The sequence below is a fragment of the Myiozetetes cayanensis genome, unplaced genomic scaffold (assembly GCF_022539395.1).
Source record: "Myiozetetes cayanensis isolate MyiCay16 unplaced genomic scaffold, myiCay2020 scf1, whole genome shotgun sequence".
Taxonomy (NCBI): domain Eukaryota; kingdom Metazoa; phylum Chordata; class Aves; order Passeriformes; family Tyrannidae; genus Myiozetetes; species Myiozetetes cayanensis.
Window position 1 is genome coordinate 12,281,279 of NW_026086604.1, and position 26,034 is coordinate 12,307,312.

Sequence of the window (26,034 nt, forward strand, 5' to 3'; positions counted from 1 at the left end):
CAATTTAAAGCAGCAGCACTAAATTGTTTAACTCAAAGGGCATCTTAAAATTATTTTTATTCTTTCATGTTTGCAATAAATGTTTTTATATAGGAAAAAGTATGTTCATCTCTTCTGTGTTAATCCTTTTCAAAAAGGGTGAATGTTCATTTCCTCTCCTTTAATTTTCCACTTCTCAAGACTCTCGAGTCCTAAGCCCATCCAAGAGCAGATCTAGCCAAGGAGCCATTCTTCTGTCTCCTCGAGTTGAACTCACAGCTGCAGGAAGATTTACTGAAAAATTTCAGGAAAGATCAAGAGGGCATGATCACGGCTTTATCAAGGAAGTTCTGCTTTACTCCTAAAAAAAAAATCAACTTCTTACTATAGCTTGGGAGGAGCCTTTAAATTCTTGTGCACTGTAACAAGCCTGGTTCCTGGCCCACACCACTGACTCTAGGCTCCTTGAGTAATATTTGTCCCAGTAGTGATATTTTGCATCTTGATTGAAAAGGAGCATGGTAATGTGCAAACTTGTCTCACAGTACAAAGCTGTATTGCCTACTCTGAGAGCAGGCTAGAAAAATCCTTGTATCTCTAGGAATACAGAAGTGTATGGAGAACTCCATAATAAAAAAAAAGGTGCAAAAGCTAGAAAAGTTAAGCCTAAGCCTCACAAGCAAAATCCCCCAAACACTGGGAGCAGACAAGTTACAATAAAGCTGAGATGGAACTTTATAAATGTTTAGATGGGTGAATAAAGGCAGGTTCAGGGAAGAGGTATATCTTGCACACACACATACACAGAGAAGTCAAATGTCCAATGTTTAAAATTTACACTGCATGAAATACAGCAAACCCACAGTACTAACTAAAGCACAGTGTGGTAGATGCAAAATCTTTAAATCAACAGCATTCCCTTGTGGACAATGATCACTGACTGGGCAATCTCTTTAAAAACCCTGGTCCCTGCTGGGTGAAGCGCTGGAATCTTTGCTGTTGCTCTCAGGGTGCCACCCTGCTGTGTGTATGGTGATGACGAATAAATATGCATGAAGTCGACAGTTAGTTTGGCTTCCACCAAAGCTTAATTTAGCTCGCTTCTCAGTGCTGAATAAGAGAAATTAATAACAATAATTAATAGTTCTTTTAACACAGTGAGTAAGGAGTAGCATGTGATAAAAATGCTAAATCTGGGGAAACTTCACTGCTGGGAGACAAGGACAGTACAATGCATTTCACATTGCCAAGGAGGTACAACATACTTTGGAGGGCACTGATGGACTAAACAAAAGAAAATGTCTGGTCAGAGGAAACAAAGGAATGCACTGTAGAATCCAGGGAGGATGTAGTACAGTCCGCACCAGCTGGAATGCATCTCCTGAGGAGTCTGAAATTCCTTCCACCTTCTTCCCCCTCCTGTTTTTGGTTTTCAACCTTCTCTGCCAAGAAAAGGACAAAAGCTCTATTATGTTTGAAGTCTGGCCACAAGCAACAGTACCTAAAAGGTGCTTCAGAGCCTTTAGTAGATGAACATGTGCTATTTCTGCAGGGCCATGGCAAGCTTTCTCAGTGACTTTTGCCATGATCCACAAATTGCATATTCCTTCAATATAACTTCATGAAGGTTACTCCTTTTTTTCTTGGCTTGCACCACTGCACTCACTTCCTTAAAAGCCAGAAGATGCAGAGCTGACACTGTACAAGGAATTTCAAATAAATTTTGACAGCCATTTTGAGGAGAAAACATTGGGTGTTCATTATGGATTTTGTTACTTTATTGTGGTTGTTTCTCTGTATAGTTGTAAATGGGGGGGGGTTTGGGTGGTGCTGCACAAAGTCCGAGAAAGGCAGCATACTTTCCTAAGGAATTTCAAATTGTTTTTAAAAGTACAGCAAGTAGAAGGCAGAGAAATACATTCAATTTTTATAATACGTATAGTGTCAGGGGAGGTTTAGGTTGGGTATCAGGAAAAAGTTTTTACCCAGACAGTGACTGAGCACTGGAAAAGGCTCCCCAAGGAAGTGGTCACAGCACCAAGCCTGCCAAAGTTCAAGAAGCATTTGGACAATGCTCTCAGACACATGGTGTGATTCTTGGTGTGTCCTGTGTAGGGTCAGGAGTTGAACTTAATGATGGGCCCCTTCCAACTCAGCATATTCTATGGTCCTATGATTCTATATATTACACATACATTACATACATTTATGGCCTGCCCATCAGACACTCATTGCTACCAGACAGGGTGGATAGACTAGCAAGTAAAGAGTCTTCAAACTTTATTCAAGAATGATGCATGAAGCAAGGACAGTACTGATGAACACATAGACATGGTTGAGGAGAAATGGACAAGCTGGGGCTGTGGCATGGGAAAGGAAACAGAAGCCAGATAAAAAGAAACATGCAGGTAATTAGTAAGGGAAAGGACCATATCACTCTCAAAGACGTGGACAAGATGCTTTCACTCAGTGCAGTGGGAAAAGGAGAGGATGTTGGAGAAATTTGAAGGAGCATGGTAGTGATATGACAGAAGGCATGGTCAGAAACTTCATATAAATAAGGAGAAAAGCTGTGTGTCTGAAATTACTGCATTTGTAATGTTATCTATATAACCAATAGAACTGTCCTACAGATTGCTTAATATTTGCAGCTGAAAGATACTGCTTTTATACTCAATATTCTTATTTTGTTTGATTTCCTTAGGAGACTGTACTCTCTCATAGTGGTTCTTCTGCCTAACCTCAGCAAAGTCTACACTTGAGGTTCCAGTCTATTATCTCACCTATATTTCAGACTCTTCACATTGAAAGCCCCTGCTGTACTGTAGATGTTTACTGTCACAAGGAGCAGCTAAGGTCCTATGACAGCTTCTTCTCACAGATGACAACTGCCTTTAAATACTTTACTGGTTGAAAGCGGAGAGCCTAGAAATCCCCAGCTGGTGAAAGCATTTGGATGTAAATTATACAGGCTGCCCATCAAACTGCACAAGCCAATAGCTGGTTCACAGCTGAATGAATCCAGTGTCTGAGAGATTTGAATTCAGAGCATGTAGCAAAAAAACCTCAGGTGTCCATGCAAAATGCATTGAAGGCTGAGTGTGGCATCATTTCTGGCCTAACAACCTTGTGTATATGGAAAAGTAGAAGGAGGGAAAATTGGTGCCATGTTAATACTGCCCAAATATACACAATGAAGTCAGACCGAAAGCAATGAAATTGCAGCCGCTCCTCATGAGCTAACAGGACCATTTTCCTTAACCAGTGACCTTCAATTACAGAGTAGCAAGCAAATTAGCAGAGACAAAAAAGAAAAACCTGTTAGCCAGAAAATCTTACTGGCTAAAGCTTGTCTTGTTTCAGTTCCAGTTTCTGTAGCTTTCGGTAAAGTATGTGCTGTCACTCTTTTAGAGTACTGGTGTTAACTGGAAATGTTGGTTCTGGGAACAATGGACTCCTTCTTATCAAATTGTCTGGTAACAAATGGGGTTTTCAGAAAACCTTAAGGGTTTCTGAGTGCTTGAAGGATCTGAATCATTGCAAAAAGCCTCCTGATATCACAGAGATCAAGTTAGGAAGAAATTCAAGGCTAAAAATGGCCAGGGTAGGAATGGCTAAATGAAATTGCCATTTCTCAGGTCCAAGCTCTCCAGCACTCTGTATGCTCATGATTGTTTGCCTGTAGGTTGGAGTGACTGTGAAGCAGGTTGGGGTGTAAATTTACAGTGCAGCAGTTAGGTTGTCCCCATACAGAGGTCTGTTTGTGGGGCTTACTCTGAACTACATCCATCTAAAAGGTAGGAATCTGGTCCTACTGATACAGGTTGCTTATAAACCTGAAAAAAAATCACAAATCCAGATGAATTATGTGGTGTGAATCCACTTTGGAAAGGGACTAGAGAAGACAACAGTGTCTGCAAGCTAAGGGTGTTTGCACAGGGAACTATCACTCTTCAGACTGACAAGCTGACTTAATTCCCTAGATAGGTAAACCTGAACAGCAAAGAATATATGGCCTTCTTCCCTTTAAATTTGGAGAAGATGTTTGGGGTTTTTTGTTTGTTGTTTTTTGTTTGTTTGTTTTTTGTGTTTTTTTTTTTTTTTTAAATGGCTGGTAACTCTATAAGCCTTTTGTGACTAAATTTTCCAGAAGCTTCACTGAAACCTTAGAATCCTATAATCAAAATCAAGTTCTGTTTTGATAGGACAAGCTCCATATTTCCTTCTCTGGACACAGTCTGAGAAGTGAGGTTTTCCTTTTGGAATATTAGCACCTTTTATCTGCCTCAGATTTACAAAATAAGCCATAAAAAAGGCAAACCCACTTACAAGATAAAAAAACCCACACAGTTAAACCAAAGATAATTACTTAGGTGTAAGTTTTCTTTTAACAACATTACTAGCTAAATACTTTTTCTCATCCTTCAGTATATGTTGGCATGAAGTCTGCTCCTTGAGTTTTCTGAGTTATATGAGAGAAAAAGGATGGGGAAATACCTGCAGAGGGTTTTCTCCTACTTTGGCCAAATCTGAAACATTCTTTTCTGCTACCTGCACCATCGCACTGCCTGCAAATTAACAGTTTTCTTTAAGCTTTCATTTTCAAAGTTTTCTCAGGATAGTTTGGATCATCAGCTCTCACAATTTAAAGAGAGAGATTAATTTCTAAGAGACAGCTGTAACAGCATGTAGAATGTCAGATTGTTTCCTTCTTGTAGCTACTAATATGTTTTCTTTCATAGGCAATTGATCTTTTTGAGATTCCTCTTCCCCTTAGTTTGACAGAAGTCTCTTAATTACGAGGCTCTGAGTGTTCTCTAAATGTAATGTGTGGTGAACTTTAAGTCCCAAGCCTGAAGCCACAGTCTTCCCACTGTTTGTTGCTTGAGCTCAATAAACATCACACTGATATATTGAGATGACTCAGCTGCACAGTGTTCACCTGCCAGCACCAAGTCACCGGTCTGGACTTGTGAATTTTTCCAGATAGCAGACAGGCTGGAAGAGCAAAGCCATTTATATACCTGGTGATTATAATGATGCATGGGAACAAAAATAGATTTACAACAATAATAACATCCAGGACAGCAATACAAATAGTGAGGATAAAAAACAGGGAAAGATAAATACCTGTCTGGAAATATGACTACTACTGAATCAATAAGCTGATGTCCTACCAAAAGCACGTCACTACAGATCAAAAGCAATGGAGTGTTGGTAACTTCCAGTCTGCCCAATGAAAGTTACCCTTTTTCTCAAGTCTGTCTACTGTTACAAATTGCAGGGAAGCATTTCTATTAACTAGAGGGCTGCTTTTACATCATTGTTAACTAATTATTGTTAAAACAAGCTAGTCATATTGGGAATACTTAATGCCTATACTCAACACTTTAGGTGTGTTAATAAAAGAAATTCTGACTTTTTTAGTTTCTTTTCCTATTACATTTTGTAAACTATGCTATGAATAATGAATAATTAAAAGGACAAATTTTAAAAAAAATAATTTCAGGCTGTGTCCTTTCTCTGTTATGTAGCCACAAACGTGGTTATTTTAAACACTGCTGAGAACAACTTGGTTGTAGCATGGACAAGTGTTTATTACAGGGTTTACTGCCTTGTCCTATGATTCCATGCTCTGCAAGGCACATCTTAACTAATTCCCAAAGGCAAAGTGGCAACATTGTAAAACACTTGTGAAAACATTCAAACTGCAGTTTAAATCTTGTTAAAGTGCAGTTCTTCCTTGGAAAGTGACACTGAAAATGGCAGTGTGGGATCCTGTATTTATTGTCTATGTGTGATTTCAAGATCAAACATGCTAAGTACAACTATATAGTTCCCTCCTGGCATCCACAGCCAGCTCTACGGACTCCAATGAGGTTGGATAGTTGAAACTTTCATGTTCGTGTATCCTTAAGATTGTGGTCTCCTTAGCAACTGCCCAAACCTACTGTCCTCATTGAAACAGATACACCTGGGCCCCCTTCCACTTAGCTGAATGAGTTTGAGGAAGATCTGTTTTCTTGTCATTGACCTATACCAGTTTTTTCACTGCTTGTGGAAGTAAAGTGCCTTTTCAGACAAGTTGGCAAATCTAACTCTGAACAAAAATATACACAAAACAGTTCTATTGAAGATACCACTTTTTAATGATAGTTGCATTTTCAGCTAAAGAACTTTAATGGCTTTTTAATTTGGTTTTGGGTCCGGTTCATGGCATAAAATATTTTGATCTCTAGAAAATTCTGATATAAACAATAGTGTCTATACGCATTAACCTGTTTGAATACAGGCTTATGAGCTATAGTTTTATTTCTCTAGAGAGCTAGCTGTTGCACATTTATGGTTAGCACCAGCAATGAGAAGACACAGCCCCATCCAAGGCCCATAGAAATTCAGTGCTATTTAACCACAGGGAGCTTGCTATGGGTTTGGTGCTTTTCTTTCTACTCTGTCTGACAGGGAAGTAATCATCTACCTTCCAGGGACCTCTGGCTTGACACTGAAACAAGCTGTTTCCAGTCAGAAGAGACATTTTGCCATGTCCAACTCTTGGCCTCAGAGAAGACATAGCTAGTTTGGCTTCCATAACTTTTGCTGATGGAATTGCTATAACACTATGATTGACATTTGAAGTTGGCCCCTATATGGAGAATACCACAGCTACCCTGACATGGTCAGAGATGTCCATGTCAGGAAGAGTCCTTACCCCTACCCCACAATGGAAATGTTGAAACGTAGAGGTAGGTCTTATTTATTGGCACTACTGTCCTTTTGCCTGGAAAGTATGTTCATAAATATAATTAAGAAAAAATGCCAAAGTACTAAAAAGTTCTGAAAAGATTACAGGAACAGTTACATCATCCATTCTAGGTACAATACCAATCAAGTGGTGACTACTACCCAACAGATACTCCAGCAATACTCCCTTGGGTGTTGTACCAGTTTTGACATCACCTTTTACAAAGAACTTATTACTAATCCAAATCTCTTAAATTTTCGTAATCCTAATGAGTGAAGCCATAATCTGTTTCAATCTTAGGTTAAGCTTGATGGGCGTTCAAATGGTTACAGATGTGCAAGGAAGAATGTGCAAGGCTGTGCTTGAAGATGGTTTCCTGACTTAGCATGGCTGAATTGTTATGAAATAATATGCAGGCTTTTTCCACCTCATTTCTGCCAATCCCTCATAGCCTTGTGACTCAAAGGGGCAAAACTGCACAGCCCAGTGCCAGCAGAGGCCCCAGGTTTCAAATGCTCGAGAGCTGGAATATCCAGAGCTGAGGTTTTGTTCTGGCCTGTGAAAAGGGAGAGAAAACCATCTGTGAAATCTGGAGGCACATCTGGGCTTGGCTTCTACCCCGGGATCCCACAGCCTCCCATAATCCTTTATGGATATTTGCAGGTTGGGAGAAAAAAATCCTTTCTCTGCACCTCTGCTCTACTCCACAGCTGGCACACACACAGGTTCCCCAGGGCTTCCACGGAGCCCTCGGAGCAGTCCCGTGAGGCACAAACAGGAGGGTTCGATCCTTATGGCTCTAGAAAAATGCCCTTTTCTAACTCAGATTGGGGGGAATAACAGCCCCCTGAGTGAGGCTTCCCCTATGGGCAGGGGCATGCTGCGAACACCGACTGTCTCTGGGAAATCACAGCAAAAGCCCCGTGTCGCCCTTCCCACGGGCCTCTCCCTCGGGCAAAGCCCCTCGGGGCGGCCACCGGCCGGTGTTGCCTCGGCGAGCGGCAGGGGCCATTCCTCGCATTCCTGCCTCAGCAGGGAAGGGAAACGAGCAGGGATCCTCCTTCTCCTCAGCTTCCACCTCCCCGGCCTTTGCTCCCAGCCAGCCCCGCCGCTGGGAGCCCCAGGGGAGCCGAGCTGAGGGACGGCCGTGCCCCCGGGGCGAGGGTCCCCCGTCCGGCCCCGCTGCTGAGGGGAGAGCCGGGCACAGCCAGACAGCCAGACAGAGCCCAATTAAACCCTCCCCTGGCCAGCCCCTGACACTCCCTCCTGCATTTTCCAGTCTGTGGTTACGGCGCTCAAAGGGTTCCATTAAGTCACCAAGTTTTACAGGTTCCTTGAAAAAAAAAAAAAAAAAAAAAAAGGGGGGGGGGGGGCGGTGAGGGGGAGTGCGCGAGAGAAAAGTTTGGTCATGGCAGGGAATGTGTGATCAAAGCTGAGCCCAAGCTTCCTGTTACACCGGGACTATATATATATCGTGTCTTTAATGTTGGGAATGTAAGCAGCTGCTGGAGCCTGGCGCTGACTCTCTGCCTGATTCCCAGCGCACTGAGGTTTCTTCCACCGACCACAATGAACAAGTTCCTGTGCTGCACGCTTGTGGTAAGTCCCTTCGGAGGGGCAGATAGGCTCTAGGATGCATTACAGCTTCAGACACCAGGCTGTACAGACACACGGCTTTTCTTCGGGGGTTTTTGTTTTGGCTTTGGTTTTTTGCAGGTTTTGTTTGTTTGGGGGTTATTTTGCTTTCTCTCAGTTTTCTTGGTAAACCCTTTTCACTTCATCACTCCTAACTTTCCTGATGAGTTTGAAGAGTGATGGACGCGTCCAGCTCCAGGGAGACAGCAGGGATTTTCATCCCATTCTCAAGGTAGCGGCATGAATTGCTTTTCTTTTGCCTTTTTTCTTGTCTTCCTCCCTCTTTTTGTAAGGCTTCATCATATTGGACTGATGCAAAACAGTGTATCTAGGAATTAATTTGGAAACTGTAGGCTGGGATGTTTGTTTCTGATATACATGAGCTCCATCACTGCCTGCCTCTAATCTCTGCTTGCAGTGGCACTGTTGGTATCTCAGATACTGGGCTGCCTTTCTTACTGGGGAAAACCACTGTGACCTCCAGGGGAGAAAAAAAAAAAAAAAAAAAGAGCATAAGTGTGTGATGCTCGTTTTGGCTTATAATATTCAGCTTCATGTGCAAGAAAGTGATGAATTAGTAGCTCTGTCAGTAACTATTACAGAAAAAGTTGTGTTATGAAATCTAGTATAACCTCCTGCTCTAATAAGTTTTTGTTTACTTAGAGATTTAGTGAGATGCTCCCAGATGCAAATTTAGAGATGTGGTAAATCTTTCAAAATGTTATTTAATCCATTTAGTCATATGGAATTGTATATGAGTTCAGATTAATTAAAACCTGCATAGAGGGAGATCCTATGTAACATCTACTTGGAAGCTATTCATCTTTGGTATAAGAAAACATTAAAAGAAAAACATTAAAAAATAATATTCAGAGCAGGCTGTTATTCCTACCAGCAGAGTAACTTACTCCTGTGTTGTTTTGGTGAGTACAGTGGCATTAATGTTGTGGCAGAGCATTAGAACTGAGATCCATTTATTCTGAAACCTTTTTATAAATGCAAGGAGATTTCCAGGATCTGATGAGTAATGCATGTTTATTACTCTCTGTACAAATTTCTGAAAGGGTTTTTTGAGAAACAAACCCAAAGTAATTAATAGTGCAAGGGAAGCAAAATTTGTCAGGCTTGTGGTCGGCAGACTGAAACGCAGGACAAGTTTTTCATCTCATGTGATGCTCCTTTGTCAACATTAAAGCATGGGAATTTAATATGGGAATTTCAGCAATAGCTCATTATCAGCTTTGCTTCTTATCTATGGATGTAATAAAATAATCACATCAGGATTTTGATTAAATTCATGTGCTTGTTCATGTTCTCCCATAAAGTAATACACTTGGTGAAGTTCAGCATAATCCTGTGGTAGATGAGTCTTGGAACTGAAATACATGAGTGGCAGGAATACATACAATAGACCTTCATCATTCAACTGTATTTTGTTATTATTATTTTAAAACCATTTATTTAAAGTTTGGTGAAGTTTAAGTAAAATCAGTGAAGTTTAAGTACTGTCAGATAGCTAGAGTTCAGAAAAGTCTTTTCAGTATCTCTTTTATAAGAACCCTTGTAGGAGGCACAACAGCAGTTCGAAGTTGTGTATGTTTGGCTTACACACCTTAAATCTAGTTTGGGGACACCATAGCTAAAAAGACTTTTTGGCCAAGATGTACTTTCAGCCTTGGCGTCTTTGCTAAGGTTTCAGAAGGGGGACCTGCAGTGGTGTTGTGTTCATGTTCGTGTTATTTGCTGGAACACTGAGGCTGCTTATAAACAGACAAGCATTATGAAATTGGACTGAATGGAAAGAAATTCTCCAGAGCTGAATCTCATTACTTGTCACGTAACTATCTTGACCCTTAAACTTGACCTTTCTCTATTTTGGATCTCTGGGTGCATGTGACATGCTTTTTCTGGCCTGCCTGTTGGGTTTGCTGTGTGTAGGCAGCAGTGGCTTTGCAGCCCGCGAGTGTAGGAGTTATCTTTCTGTCTGACTTTCTTTCTGTCTGTCTGCATGTGTGTTGGTTAAAAATAAAGCACTAAGGTTACCAGAAGAATTTTTAAAAGATATTGTCACAATTTAAGCAACACCCACTGTTCAAATCTCATGGAAAAATTAATTTCGTTCCTTCTGTAGAAACACCTGTTTGCACAAAGTACTGGACATACTGTTTCTCTAGCTAGCTTGTCAGTTGTTAGGAATTCTGTCAGCGTAAAGGCAGAGGCAGACTGTAGTCACCGTAGGAACATCCCAAGTTCAGGTTAACTCTCAATCTTGCTGACACTGTGGTGAATAATGTTCCAAAATATACGTTATAGATAAGACATCTTTTGGAGATTATCTGGCTGGATTTTCCTGTTTTCTCCCTCTACAAGGTAAATGGTAACTCATACGAATGAAGACTTTTCATTTAACACTTCTTTGATAAGATGTAAAACTGCTTTTCAGCTGCATGTCATTTTCCTATCACTGAAAATGAAACAATAGCTTAGACCCCTAAATTTCTTTGTGAATGACAACTAATGGTCTGCAAAAGTCTCTACAAGACTTGACTTTTTGACATACTGCTTTACTGACAGAGAAAGGAAGACAGTGGTTCACAGCCCCAGTTTTGAATGCAGGTCACTGAGGAGAGTCACCAGTTATTATTCCTTATGTAAAAAAAGCGGCCTCCACAGAGCACCTTCCAAACAAAAGTAGGTCCTGTTATGTCCAAAGGATTGTATTAAACAGTTGGCAGAATGGTGGAACAGCCTTAGAAGCTGAACTCAAACCAGTGAGAATGATTTCGTGTTAGCTTCCATTGTGTACCTGGCACTCTCCTGTGCTCTGCCAAAAGGTGCTTTGTCTGGGCAGTGCTCTCAGTGAGCCTACAGCAACCCACAGGTCAGCAGTGCTGCAGAGCACAGAGGGTAAATTCGTGACTGCATGGGCCTCCAGAACAAGTAGGAGAGAAGGATGAGACCAGAGTCTCTCCCACATGGATGGGAGTAATTTCTCCCAGGCTGTCAAGTATTTTATGATGGTTATTTGCAATAGGTGGACATGGAACAGCATGGCATTGTCATGTACTGGATTCAGAGATACAAGCTATCAGTGAGGAGGACCTTGATAACATCATTCAGTGCTATATTTTGCCAGAGGGATTTTTCAGGGCCTGTGCATGATTTCAGTGAGGCATTCTGCCCAAGGGCTGACGGTATGGGAAGGCCTCCTGCCTTAGCTTGGTCCAAATGCTTTGTGTAGAAGGCAAAGTAGGAGAGTTGTGAGGTTTTACTTTGAACCCAATGCAAACACCAGGAGCAATCTTACAGATGTCTTGAATGATTATTTATCACACAAGAAAATATGCTTCAGAATACTTGTGGAATGCAAAACAGAAACATATTTATCTTCCTCAGCAAATTAAACATTCTCCTTTGGTCTACAACCCAAAACCACAAAGCCAAGCTATATAATAATATTTTCATATGCTGAAAAGCCACTTTTCTTTCTATCACAAAGCAGTGATTTAAAGGGATTGAAGGATTTTTACTTCATGTGCTTTGTCTTCTACTTCATTTTAATTCAACCAGAGAAAGCAAGCAGCTCATGGCCTTACATTTAAAGATGAAAGAAAAGGGTTTGTACTTTTTTCATACCCAAGATCTGAAGTGAAATTTTACAATCACATTATTTCTCTCTCAAAAGAATCTTCCAAGGACTCAAATAAATGGACTGCACAGGCCTTTTATGTCAGCATTTTTATGCTGACATAAAGATGGTATGGAGAAATATAGCTTCAGGCCTAACATGTTGAGTGACACAGTGAAAGAATTGCTCTTTAACCCTGGGTAACTCATTTTGAGTAAGTTCTTAGTATTTACTTGCATGACACTGACTTGCACTAGACTTGTATTTCAATATTTACAGTTCATCCCAATTCCTTACATAGAGACAACACACTGAGAGGTGCCCAGGATTTTCTCCAGGGAGATGGATGAAGATTGAGTTTTTCAGTCCTTTCAGAAGTGGGCCCATGATACTAGAACTGTTTAACCCAGTAAGTTGTTAGATGTAGTTAACGATACTAGGCTTTAGTTTGGTTTGATTTTGCTGTAACTGTTTTGTTACTGATAACATTTCATACTCATAGAACAAAAAAACCCAACCTTTGGGATTTTTTTAAAATTGATCTTGCATTTCACTACTGCTAGGAAAACTGTTTGCAATTGAGTGCACTCTGAATCAGACTAACAGTTAATTTGTTGAGATGAACAAGATACTGAGCATTATTGTCTTCCATCAGTGCTGGGATAAAAAGGACTTGCTTAGGGTTTAAAATTTAAAGAAACTGCCTAGATCTTTCAAGTCCATTTGCCAGCTCTTCCAGGAAACCAAATGCCACATTTACTTTCAGAAATTCATTGAGAGCTATATTTAAACTACTTGGATTTCTTGCACCTGCTTCTCAGTGAAAGGCTGTTTCCAATCTTCCTAGGATGAGACAATCTGCTTTTCATTTGCCAGTATTATCCTTTAATGGAGAAAGTTCTCTCTCTGTGTGTTCACTATCTGTACCAAATCTATAAGTGCAGTTGTGACTTGCCAAACTCCTGGAAAAGTCAAGATCCTCTTCTAAATGAAGCTCTTAATTTCCTTTTAAACTTTCTCTATACTGCTTCCCAGATGAATTAACCTTTCCTAAACAAGGATGAACAGAATTTTACACAATTTTCGGAATGACGAATCCATGAATTTGTCCAAGTGTAGTTCTGATGTACTCCAGCTTTGGTTTCTTGAGGGTTAAAGGGTGAACGTGTTCATTGTCCCTACTTCTGATTCCAGTAAACTGAAGACAGACTTATAGTTTCTTCCTTCTTTCAAATTGGAACATGCCAATTTTTCCAGTAAGAGCAAAACAGGCCAGTGCCAGAATGATTATAGAAGAAATCTTGCTTTCTGTGAAGTTTTGGGGAAGATCAATGTTTTGAACTTGTAAGTTTTAATCATGGCATTTTCATGTGCTCAGATAGTGCTGTTTCTTACAGTAGAGATTCAGATGCTTCCTGTGTAGACCACCCTTAAATATGGGCATTCAGATCAATCAGAGGTTTTGTGTAGCTAAGAATCTGCTACCAAGTTGGTCATAGCATAGTTTAGGACAGGAAATGTCAGGAACAACATAAAATGCATTTTATTACCATTTTAATTTGTTTCAGGAACATATTTTTGAAGGACCTCTCCTGACCAACCTTACTTACTGTATTTTAGTTTGCATATCATAACAATGTAGTGAATAAGTGGATTTACAAAAGTAAACTGGACTGATGAAAGTAAATCAAGAGAGAGACTCCAGAGATGCACCAGATGCACTGAAGCCACTAATTCGTGCTCATCCATGAGAGCAGACTGAAGTTAGTCCAAAATATCCCCTCTGAATCCTGCATAATGAGGATGTCAGGTGCTCGGCACCATCTGTTTTGCTCTGGAAATCTGCTGTAACAGGTGATTCAACTTCCTAATGTAAGCACAAACTCAGTGTGTGCTAGGACAGGAGAAAGGACAATTTAGTGACATTCCCCTCTAGCTCACTCTGTGAACTGGAAGACAAGAAGAGTCTTTTTATTCTCTTTGTGCCGAATTGCTGCTGCAAAACTATTAAAAATTATTTTTAATTACTTTCAAGCATTTTTCCTGAATTTTTGTAAAACATCTGAAAAATAGATTGCCTTTGGCACTTGATGTAGGTTCAAAGATAACTTCTGATTTGCAGGCTGCATATCAATATTTAGAATACTCAGTTATGCTAGGTGTTTTCAGCCTCCATAAAAGACAATTTTGCAGATCATTTCTCTTAAGCATTATTAAGCAACTTACAGTAGTCTTATGAAGTGTGGTATTGGGGATTGGAGTCTAGAAATGTGCTTAGCAACATACTAATGGCTATACTGGCTAAAAAAACCAATCCAGAATAAAATGTCCTAAACCAAGCCATATGCTGTCTATGGGTTAATATCTGATGTTTAGAAGAGATGGAAGAGAAAAATGGAAAAATATCACTATTTTTCCAAAACAGTCCTTCAGACTCAAGCAATTTGGGGGTTGGGATTTCTTGATCAAAAGGTGATGTTTATGTTTAATAGCCCTTTATTATTTTCATCCATTACTACGTCAAGTAACATCTTGAACTCAGCTGTTTACAATGTCCTATGGCAGTGAGTTGCACAGCTCACTGTGCTGAAAGAATCATGGTAGTCAAACAGTAGTAATAATGGTAATCTAGCTCTATATTGAAAATTATGTATAAAATGCTCTGGTAAAATACTGAGATATTGATTGCATAAATATCTTGAGTTTGACTGAAGAATCTTCTTGTTGTAATTGTTTGTAAATAAAATAGGTGGATCCTGCATACATATGGCTCAGCCACTGCTCAATGGATTACTGCAGCTGCATAATGTGTGTTTCTAGGATAAAAGGGAAGACAGGCTTCATGTGATTTTGTGTTAAAAGCACGAATAAAAAAATCAAATGGAAGGACTAATTGTATTTTTATTGATGCCGATTTATTAATGTTATTATTATGGGGTTTGGTTATGCTCATTTGGATTAATAATATTCTGTTTGACACTATTAGTCCATAGTTATTGGTTCTTCCAAAGGCAAAACTTTGCAGGCCTCAAACAAGTATTGTTCAAGTCTCGTTTTGCTCAGTTTTTTACATCAGCTCCCCTCAAATTATGTTGAATTGTTTTCAATTTTTCCTGGCTTATTTCACATAGCTGTAGGTTCTTCAGGAAGCAAGTGTCTCCATTTTTCCCTAAAACTCCCCATGCTCTCATGATTATTGAATTTTAATTAATTTTAATGCTGAGTTATCCCCTGCAGCAAAACTCCTCACTTGCCTCACACACGATTTCCAATGTAAATAGCTGAGTAAGAGAAATAGAGAAAATCTTATTGTTCTTGTTCCTACATGTTTCAGAGTAGAGTTGAATAGCCACGAAATGATTCACCTACCTGTTTGTTACATGAAAATGTGTCACCAAGGGCAGAGGCACAACCTAGAAGAGAAGATTCTACTGCAGTGACAGTTTCGGATTTGTTGTGAGCTGTGAATTGCAGAGCAGGAAACCCAGTGTTCCTGCACAAGGATGTACTACCCATATGTCTGGTTGCTGCCCCTAATAATTTTCACAGTGTCGGATTTTCATCTGCATTGGGTATTGTCTTGGGTTTCCACAGACACATGAAATGGGGGTTGATGTTTGGAGCATCTGTGCTGTCTGTCGCAATCTGGTATATTCTGTAAAGGGAATGCATCTGTCCATGCAAGTCTTGGACTCTGGTATGCTGTATTAGCTGTTACTGAATTAGAAATATAGAAGAGAACCTTACTGTTCACATAAAAAATTAATGAGATTACCAGGACTTCCTTATTACTAGCGTCACAGATGTAGATTTACCAAGGGTGGGGGCATTTTTCATCAATGGAAAGCCATTCACTATTAAAAAATGTGCTGCACCCTCTTTGTTAAACAGATCACATGAAACAGATTCAGTCATTTAAGGAAAATGGAGCTGTACATCAAACTTCAAAGACTATTAAGGAATTTCTTGAAAGGATTGTATGTTGAGGCCACAAGAAAAATGGGCTCTCCACCTGTAGAAAACACAGATTGTATAAATTACCAGGCTTAGTCAAGGGTAACTACAAGAGGCTGTAGGGAATAGCCACACTCTCTGTATTTCATTCCTCAGGCTGTCTAGGTATAGCTGTATAAAAAAGCTGTGTAAAAAGTGGATTCGTAGACAGGTAATAGGAGAATACATTTAAGAGTATTTTCTTAAGCAGAAGGAGTTCCTAATTTAGGCATCACTTGGTGATCGCTGTGACTTTTGCTAATGCAGATGACTGTTTAAATTGTCCTTTACAACCTAATAAAACTATCACTTCAGAAGTGCCATGACATGGCAGAAGTGAGACCCTTAGATGAAAAACCTCTAGGAAATACAAAGCCCGGGAAAAAAAAAAAGAAAAAGAATTAATTCCATTTAGATTTTGGGGATATCCGCATTGAAAAAGAGAAAATATATTTTTGAAATTGAATTGGCTGACCAGGATTAAAATAGAAACAAAGACAAATGAGTTGTATGTATAATTTGACTGGATATGTTGAAAACTATCTTAATTCAGAACCAATATACTTCATCTTTATAAAATGTACAAGTTTTAGAAGAGAAATGGCACATGCAGCCATTCATGAAGCACAGGACAGAGTTAGGTTCTCAGTGAGAACAATGAGCTGTTCCCAATAGTTTTTTTAATGGTAAACTGGTTGAATCATATAACCAAATTTTTAGTTATAAGGCAAAAATGAAGTGATATGGAGGTTGTCTCTGCAGCAGGGTAGTGTTGTCTCAGATCTCTAGGTCCCAAATCACACCCGCAAAGCAGACTGTTGTAGGAAGCAGCAGGGCTGTAGCTGTCATGACATGTGCCAGTACTGAACCAGCTCCTCACAACAGCTGAAAGCCTGTGGTTTTACATAAGAAATGAAAGCATTAGCCTGGCCTCTTCCAGTTCATGCAATTAAATCCTTAATGTACCCTTCATAAACTGTGGTATTCTTACCTCTGTCTGAAACTGCATCTTCACCCTGGACATAGCTGCCACATTTTATCTCCAGAACTGTTGTATTTCAGTGCAGGATTAAAAAGAATGTATCAAAAAGTAACCTCTATTGTTCTAACCATTTGATGGTGCAATACACTAGTCAGATTTTTATGCTCATACACAATTTCTTTTGCATCTGAAGTACTAAAAACTTAGGAACAGGCATAATCCCCACCTTGGCTGTGCACCAGATTCTCTGGTACTAGGCATGAAAAGGTCATTGCCCAGTGATATTAAAAGGGTGTAAATGGGAGAAGCATAGTATCTACATCTTTGGAAGAACAAGGAAATATTAAGATTGGGATGTTTTGCTAGACAAGATCCTAAAATTTTCCCATTCTCAGACAGACGTGTGAGAGTCTGAAAGCTGGCTAATATCTTACAAATTCTAAGGCAAACATTTGTTTGAAGATAGTACCATGACTAAACTCATAAACTCATTGAAGCGTAGGTTTCTTTTCGATCACAGTGCTCCCCAGAACTAAAGGAAGTGATGTTTTATTTTCGTGTTGCTAGCTCTTGGACATCTCTGTGAAGTGGACCATCCAGGTTGACTCTCCCCCCAAGTATCGCCATTACGACCCAGGGACGTCTCGTCAGCTGCTGTGTGACCAGTGTCCTCCCGGGAGCTACGTGAAGCAGCACTGCACAGCCACCAGCCCGACGCGGTGTGCGCCGTGCCCGGACCAGCACTACACCGAGGAGTGGAACAGCCACGACGAGTGCCAGTACTGCAGCACCGTCTGCAAGGAGCTGCAGTACGTCAAGCAGGAGTGCTCCAGCACACAGAACCGCATCTGTGAGTGCATCCCGGGCAGGTACCTGGAGCTCGAGTTTTGTCTGAAGCACACGGAGTGTCCTCCCGGGTTCGGTGTGGCACAGCCAGGTACGTACTTGCCAACACGCAGGGGCTGAATTAGAGCTCTGCCGCACGTCGACGACTGGCGGCAGTTACAAGGTTAGGAAAGAGGCTCGTGCAGATGAAATTACAGGACAGTAAATTGTAAAGCCAATTGAACCTGTTCTAGTCTGCATCATTTGGACTGTAGCCAAAGGAACGTTTCTCAGTGGAATACTCTGCTCGTGCTGTAATATATAACTTAATGGCAGTAGCAAATGTAGCAAATTGCACTCTAATGAGAAACATGATGGATTGCCTCTTTTAAAGGAACATTATCTGGAACGTAGTATTTGTGTGTGTAATAAATAATAATGTTTTTCATTTTGAAATCTGCTGTTTCAAGCAACTGTATATCTTGACAAACACCAGGAGCACTACATGTTTGACACCAAGTGTATAATTATAACAATATTAATATAGGTCTAGCATCACAGCAATATGTGTTAATAATTAATTATCAACATCCTAAGTGGAACTACTAGGGAAACTGTTGCTATTATGAAACAAACAAGCATTTCTTTGTCAAGCAGGCTGGCTGTATGTCTGATATGGATACAGAGCGAAGGGGCACTTTTTGGTGGAGGGTATTCTTCATTTAAGACAACGTAAATTGTTAAACCAATACTATATTCTTCCCTCAAAACAAAATACATCATGTATTGTTTGGCAAATACCATGGCCTAGTTTAGCTCCCGTATTTAACACAGCCCAAAAGAATTGTAAACTGTCATTGTACCAGAGCTCGATAACTGCCCAGAAAAGAGCACTGAGGAAGGAAGGGAATGCAGAAAATCAAAGCATCTCAGACACAAACCTGTGGGCAACCAGTCTCCAGACTACAGAATGATTTCCCTAGGAATTACATACATGGAGTGAGAAACATCAGGGCTGGCCTGTACATTTTAGAGCTGTGCTGAATGACAGGCTAGGAGTCCTCTTTTGGGTTTTGAACATCTCATTGGAGAGCAGCTTTGATATAAGGAAAATGTCACTGCTGCAGCTTCTCACTAGTCCCTGAGTAATTGGTTGACAAAGCATTACCTTGATGCCCTTGCCACTGTTAAACATTTCCACTGGAAGCTACTTCATTTCCATATTGTAAAACTTCATTAACCTAAACTATTATACCCAGGGGATTGGGTTAATAAGGTTCCATTGTACCTCAGTAGCGAGTCAAAAGAGGCCCGAAATGAAGTTCTCAGTTTGGGAGATGAACAAAACACAGATTGTCTGAGCAACCAACCTGCTGCATCCCTGAGACCATGGTGAAACTGTGGTAGACAAATTCGAATCCCTCAGTTCAAAATGAAACAAACTTTGAAAGAAGACAAAATGTTGAATCGTGTAATTTATTGGAAAGTTGGTTTCCAAAAGACCATCAGAACGAACTAGCTAAATCCAGGCAGACCTCAAAAAAGGAATGAAAACATTGTAAAAATAATGGCATCCCCCTGTGCCAATAGTCAGTTTTTGACATGAGGCAAAAACTAAGAATTTAATAAGCATGTACCATACTGTGTTGCTGCTTTCTGCCATACGATAGCCTTGAACTTTGTAAGAATGCAAATTCAGGTGAAATAAAACCTAGCTCTAGGAAAATATGCTTCCACTCCCACACAAGTAGATTGTGGTCCAAAATCTTTAAAAGATTGCCTCCTTTAAAGCTTAAAGCACTAGAAATCTCTTTTCCCACTGCCAGTTGCTTGTGATTACACTGGGAGATCACTTTGGTTGTCCCCTTTTGTGAGTGCAGATTAAGGTTTTGTTCCCTCTGACACTGTGCATGACAGGGTTTATAGCAGCAGTGTACCGGAGCAGCAGCGCTGCTACGAGGCAGCACTGTCTCCCCAGCGGCGGCTGACATTTCCCTGGGAAGAATGGGGGATTCCAGGGGAATTGGAGGGAGCGGCGGAAGGATGGACAGACAGCGGCAGTTTGTGCCCTGAACAAGAACGGCCAGATAAACAGCGATGAAGAAGCTGGCAAAGCTGGAGGATGACTTCATGCTCAACCCTGAGAATGCCAATGGATTACCCAGTTTATTCCTCTCTTGTGCCACAAGGGTTACGCAGGAAGCTCTGAGCAGAGTGACCCTTGTTTGCAGGAATACTCCTTTTTCCCCTTTTTTGCTGGCAGAACACAACAGCAGCCTGTCCATAGCAGGGAAAGTTGCTAAAATTCAGCTGTCTGAGGCCAGGTAATTGCTGCCTGTGCAGGTGCAGTTGTTGGCTGGAGTTTTGTCCAGCCCAGAGCCACAGGCAGTGCATGTTCTGCAAGAAGCACAAGGACAGACGCTGTGGGTGCAGTCTGGGTACTGGCTACAGAAAGCAGAGGATTTGAGAGGCGGGTTGGAGATGTACAGGGTCTCTGGCAACTATAAAGTCCTTTGTTTTCACTTGTCTGATGAAATGCTAGGTCAAGTGTATGTAACCACTATTCTTTATTTCACAGCTTGTGGAAAACTTGAGATTCATACTCTTTTTCTCTAAGGATTTCCCAAAGTAAATAAAGGTTACCTAAAAGCTATCATCAAAATAAACATCCACATGTAAATACTTTAAAAATACACTAGATGGAGGTATTTTCTTATTCAAATATAATTTACAATTATTTCAAATAAATTTTGAGCATGTGCTTAAGTTCATGTTCAATAATACAATATTAGATACTAGACTTCAGGCACTTGTTAAATGTTGGCTGAATAAGGATGAATTAAGAGTGAATATACAACAATTATTAGTGCTGTTACTTTGCTGCCACTGGTGGCTAGACTGCGTTGTTTCAGATTTCTTGTATTAATTTTCTTCCTCTTTGTCAGTGAGATAGAACCACATATTGTTGTTCTGTTGTTGTATCATATATTTATTTCTGAAGTAAAACTATACCTTATAAATCACCAATGAAAACATGTATGTTTATTAAATAGTTTTGTTATACTGGACATTATACTTTCTTTTAGTAGTGTTTTATTCAAGCCCAGAGAGAAGATTAAAAAATGTTGTCTTTAGTTGACACTTAGTTTGGTTGTGGTTTAGGTAGAACTGAAGCAACCCATTCAAGTAAGATTCTAGGCAGTTATTGCAGAGTAAAATTCAAAACAGATTTTTATGCCACTTAATTACTTTACAGAGTATTTGTACAGTTGAAAGATGAAGATCAGACATTGTGTAATGTCTGACTAGACTCAAGTAATTGAGGTTTTAAAGATATTGCTTTACTAAGTTACTGATTTAATCAGTAATATTTGATTTTAAACTTGGTAACAACTGTATTTATGAGTCTATTTACTGTAATAGACCAGCAGGAACATAATTCTCTTAAAGAATCTTTTGTTTGGGGTTTTGTTTTGTTTGTTTGTTTGTTTTCAAAGTAATTCCTCAATAGATCAGAAATATGAAATCAGAATCAGGACAACTTAGAGAGGAATATTTTCCTTTAGTTTTGTGTTCTAATTGTGGGGTTTTTTTCCTACAGTTGAGGTTATATGTAATTGGACGCATTGTTTTCCTGTTTCTGCAGGTACCCCTGAGAGCGACACTGTGTGTGAGAAATGTCCAGAAGGATTTTTCTCAAATGAAACATCATCCAAAGCAGCCTGTCTTAAGCACACGAACTGTAGTGCCCTGGGTTTTAAAACAACTTTGAAGGGAAATGAGGTTCGTGACAACATCTGTCAGGAAAATACAGATATGACACCTCAAAAATGTGGAATAGGTATGTATCATATTAAGGAAGAGTGTTCTGAAATCATACCTTTAATTATTATTTAAATTAATTTATCAGCATTTATGATAAAAATATTTAGCTTATTAGCCATTTGCCTGCTATGGTAATGGCCAGAGTAGACTTAATTATCGTAGCTTAGATCAAATAGAATTCAAGCACAGAGAGAAATCTCTTCATAGAGACCACTTCTTAACCTGCTTTTTAAACCTTTTTTCTTATCATTCTTGCTGCTTGCTTTTTTTTTTTCGCCCTGAGACAGGCAGGGTAACAGATTGGAACAACTGACATCTTCTTCTATTTCTCGTTTCAGACGTAACCCTCTGTGAGGAGGCTATGTTCAGGTTTGCTGTTCCTACCCATCTCACACCTAACTGGCTGAACATACTGGCAGACAGTTTGCCTGGGACAAAGGTTAGCACAGAAAACATCGAAAGGATTAAACAAAGACACAGCCCTCAAGAGCAGACCTTCCAGCTTTTGAAATTATGGAAGCAGCAGAACAAAGAGCAGGATATGGTCAAGAAGATTATTCAAGGTATCTAACTGTGATAGCATGTGTGTTAAAAGCAACCTTTTAAATGGCATTTTAAAAATTGCCTGAGATCAAATACCTCCTGGTGATGTGTTATGCTCAGAGCTGGGCCTGCAGGGCTTGAATGAGATTTATTGATGCAGTAAGAGCAGTGAAGTTGAGGGGACGCAGGAAGAGAATTCAGCTTCTCCTGATAAGTTGAGGACCGAATTCTTCCCAGATTTGTAGCCCCCCTTGGGACTATGTGTTGTGCCATGGCCAACATCCCCTTTTGAAACTGCACAACGTATGAAAAATCTTGTTCAAGTGAGGCAAGTGTTTCCCACTGTTATACCTGAGCAGTGACTGTGGAGGTTAGAGGGAGCTGCACGCCTGCAACCGAGAGTGCAGCTACTTTTCTAAAAGTGGAGGTTGATATTTTGGACTAGGACATCTATTCACAGAGTGGGGGCACATGGCAGTGAGAAATACACAGGTAGGCTTTCCCATCTTTTCCCCCTCTGGTACCTGTTTGTCATAATGATTCTCTGCTTTGTTTATGCTGAATCTACCAAGACAGGTTTCAAAGCTGAAAGAGTGCTGCAATGTTAATACCAAGGGTTTTACAACAGTCAGGTCAACTCTTCTTATGTAAACCACCATTAGCAGCCACCACATTCAAATGACGTTTGTCCACTCAGAATAGATTTGAAAAAGGCTGCAGAAATGTTTTTTTTACCCCTCCGCTATTTAGAATGTATCTTCCGTCACACTGTGACATGTATAGAGCACTGCAAACCCCAAAATTACTATTTTAGCAAAACTTGCCTAGACATTCTGAAGAGATTAAGCTAAATTTTCATTCACTGGAACCAAATATTAAGAGTTCTATTATATACATGCAACATTTTACAGGACAGATAACACAACTCTATAGCAATAAATACCTGCTATGAAGTTTGTAATTTGGAGGTTGTTTATATTTGCAAAGATAATTAAATTCTTAAATATTTTTCGTAATTGGAGCCTAAAAACCAAACCTGAGAGAATTATTTGAAATAAAGAAAAAAAAATTTGGAAGGGAATATTCACCTTGGAATTTTGGAAGTTTTTTGCAGGCCACGGTTAAGCTGTAATGGGCTGTACTTACCTCTCTTTTGTTTTTGCTTTCTCTAGATATTGATCATTGTGAAAACAGTGTCTTAAAGCACATTGGCCACCCGAACCTCACCTTTGAACATCTCAACATGCTGATGGCAAGTTTACCAGGCAAGAAAGTGGGAAAAGAAGATGTTGAACGCACAACGAAATTATGTCAACCCACAGAGCAAGTCCTGAAGCTTCTCAATCTGTGGAGAATAAAGAATGGTGACCAAGACACCATTAAGGGTTTAATGTATGGCCTGAAGCACTTGAAAACATACCACTTTCCAAAACGAACCATCCAAAGTCTGAAGAAGGTGGTTAAGTTTCTTCACAGATTTACAATGTACAGATTATACCAGAAACTCTTTTTAGAAATGGTAGGGAATCAACTTAAATCTGTGAAAGTAAGATGTGTCTAACTCAAGATATTTTTAATTCTCCACTGACTATTTTTCCTTAATTACTGCCAGCAGTAATTAAACTGGAACATTGTTTCACCACAGTACATTTTACTATTTATAGAAATGCCTGACTGGAATAGTTCTAAGTCTTCTGCAGTGGTTTTGGATTTTTTTTTCTTTAATAAAAATCACTTTTGTAAAAGCTATTAACCCGTTGATAACACTAAGAGCCTGATTCTGCATTTTTGCACATTCAGTGTTGAAAAGTCCCACTATAGTCACTAGATGAGAAAGGAATGCTGGACCAGGCTCTACTCCAGTATTTGCTATTTATATTCTTCAAAGAATAAACGTTTTTTGTTGTACATATTTATTAAATTAAATGGAAAGTGTATGAGACTGAATTTTAGGAAGAGAAATGAAAAGCACGCTGTATATTTTCTAGTTAAACAAAAATGATTCCATATATTTTTCTGGTAAAAAATTTTGTAGCATGCTTTGAGAGTTATTAATTTCCTTATATTTTGTATTTAAAAAATTATTATTGCTTAGTTTTATTTGTATAAGTTGTGGTATCTTTTGGTAAGGATGTTTTAATTTATCCAATGATTTTAACTCAAATACGGTGAAAATATAGTAAAAGTGACCTGAATATTTAAATATTCTGTGAGGAAGTGAATGTACCATATTTAAGAAGCTGGATTTTTATATAGAATTTCATAATCTTATTTTATAAAACAATTAAATTTTTCAGTTTACTTTTCGGCTGGTGTTTTGCTCTTGACTCTGAAGTAGGAACTAATAACAAAGACAGACTATGTGGATTTTGCACCTTATCTTGGGCTTGGCTCTCTGCTACTTCCTGTCTAGTCTAGTAGTTAATATGTGAACCAAGTAAATATTGACCAGCACTGGATTCTCATGGTCACTGTAAAGGTGTAAATGAAGGTAAAAAGTATTAAAGGCTCCAGTTCAGAAGACCCAGGTGGTTTTGATATGACTGATTACAACTCCATAGGCACATTTGGCCCAGCAACACTCTTGGCCTGGTGTCATTCTTGGAGAGCTCACAACCTTTGCCCTAACCACAGCTTGTAATTTCATGGAGGAAAGATGATGCATGGCCCTGACGGGCTTGGAAAGCCTCACATATTGCCACTATGTTTAAAGGAAGGGAGCACAGAGAGGTCACATAAGAAAAGTAGTCATCTACCACTTCCCTCAGCTACAGAATGAGGCACCTACAAAGCCTTGGGCCCCATAAAAACGGAACAGAGATTGTCTGAGTGCTGTTATCAAAAGCTAATGTTATTTTAGTAGTCGTTGACAGTGCAAGCCAAAGGCCTCAGTGGCTGCAGAGAGAGACTCTACTCTTGACTGTTTTTCTTTAAACCATGTGAACAGAGCTTGAATATCCAACAATTTTTTTCTATAGTGTAAAAGAAGAAAAAGTCATCAGTGTTTAGTCTTGTATGACAAATATTCATATATTACAGATGAGAGGATCTTAAGCAAAGAATGAGAAAGAGATTCCTACCTGATATGATAGGTGCTCATCAGAAGTGCTCTCCTTACAGAGTACAAATAAGACATACTCCTTAAAAATACTTGGGTTTCATTTTTCACTGAATTCTCACATCACTTTTTGTATAAAAAGGAATTAACTCCCTTTTAAATTTCACATGCTATTAAAGTCTCATTTATTGGTGTAGCAGAGAAATGGTCCTGAACAAACAAAAAATTCCCAGTTTTGTCTTGATTCATTTGAAATAATTTACGCCCTTTTACAACAGAAAATGTTTTTACATATAATTAAAAGTTTATAACAACAGAATCTCAAATTTCAAAATAGATACCAGATGTTTCCATGACTCTGCCAGATATGGAGATTTGGGGTGTTCTAGGTGTTAAAATGAGAATAATGATCTTATTGGCAGCAAAGAGGATCCCACACACCTCATAAGAAATATCATGTTGATCCTTTCAATGTACACAACAATTTTGCAGTCGATATTATAGTTTTAGTATCAAGTAGTAACATAGTTTAAAACTGTATCACAGAGCTATTGGCTGGAGAAAAACATAGTTGCTTCCCAGTACATGGTACTGTTTTTAATTTATATACTTATACTTCTATATTGCAAGAAGTTATATGTAACTCTCATTTAAAATAATACAATATTTGTGATCCTTCAGGATTGGCAACAGTGAGGAAGGAGCCAGAGACTGCAGTTTATTCTATAACTACCCTGTGAACATGCTATACTTCACTATAGCAGAGTACGACCTGGACTGGATTTCCTGAGAAACCTCAGGATTAAACAATTACCCATGCCTTT

The 26,034-nt window shown here is 39.4% G+C and overlaps 1 protein-coding gene across 2 annotated transcripts; it reads left to right on the forward strand.

The window, feature by feature from the left end:
* The first annotated feature begins 8,120 nt into the window (after positions 1-8,120).
* TNFRSF11B (TNF receptor superfamily member 11b) lies at positions 8,121-24,660 on the forward strand. 2 transcript variants are annotated; one of them, XM_050305820.1, is made up of 5 exons: positions 8,121-8,320; positions 17,527-17,896; positions 21,431-21,625; positions 21,948-22,172; positions 23,325-24,660. In XM_050305820.1, the coding sequence occupies exons 1-5, from the start codon at positions 8,291-8,293 to the stop codon at positions 23,711-23,713; spliced, it is 1,209 nt and encodes a 402-aa protein (XP_050161777.1). In that variant the 5' UTR covers positions 8,121-8,290; the 3' UTR covers positions 23,714-24,660. The 2 variants fall into 2 exon arrangements, with proteins under 2 accessions (XP_050161777.1, XP_050161767.1); XM_050305810.1 differs by lacking the exon at positions 8,121-8,320 and adding an exon at positions 8,459-8,588.
* The last annotated feature ends 1,374 nt before the right edge of the window (positions 24,661-26,034 follow it).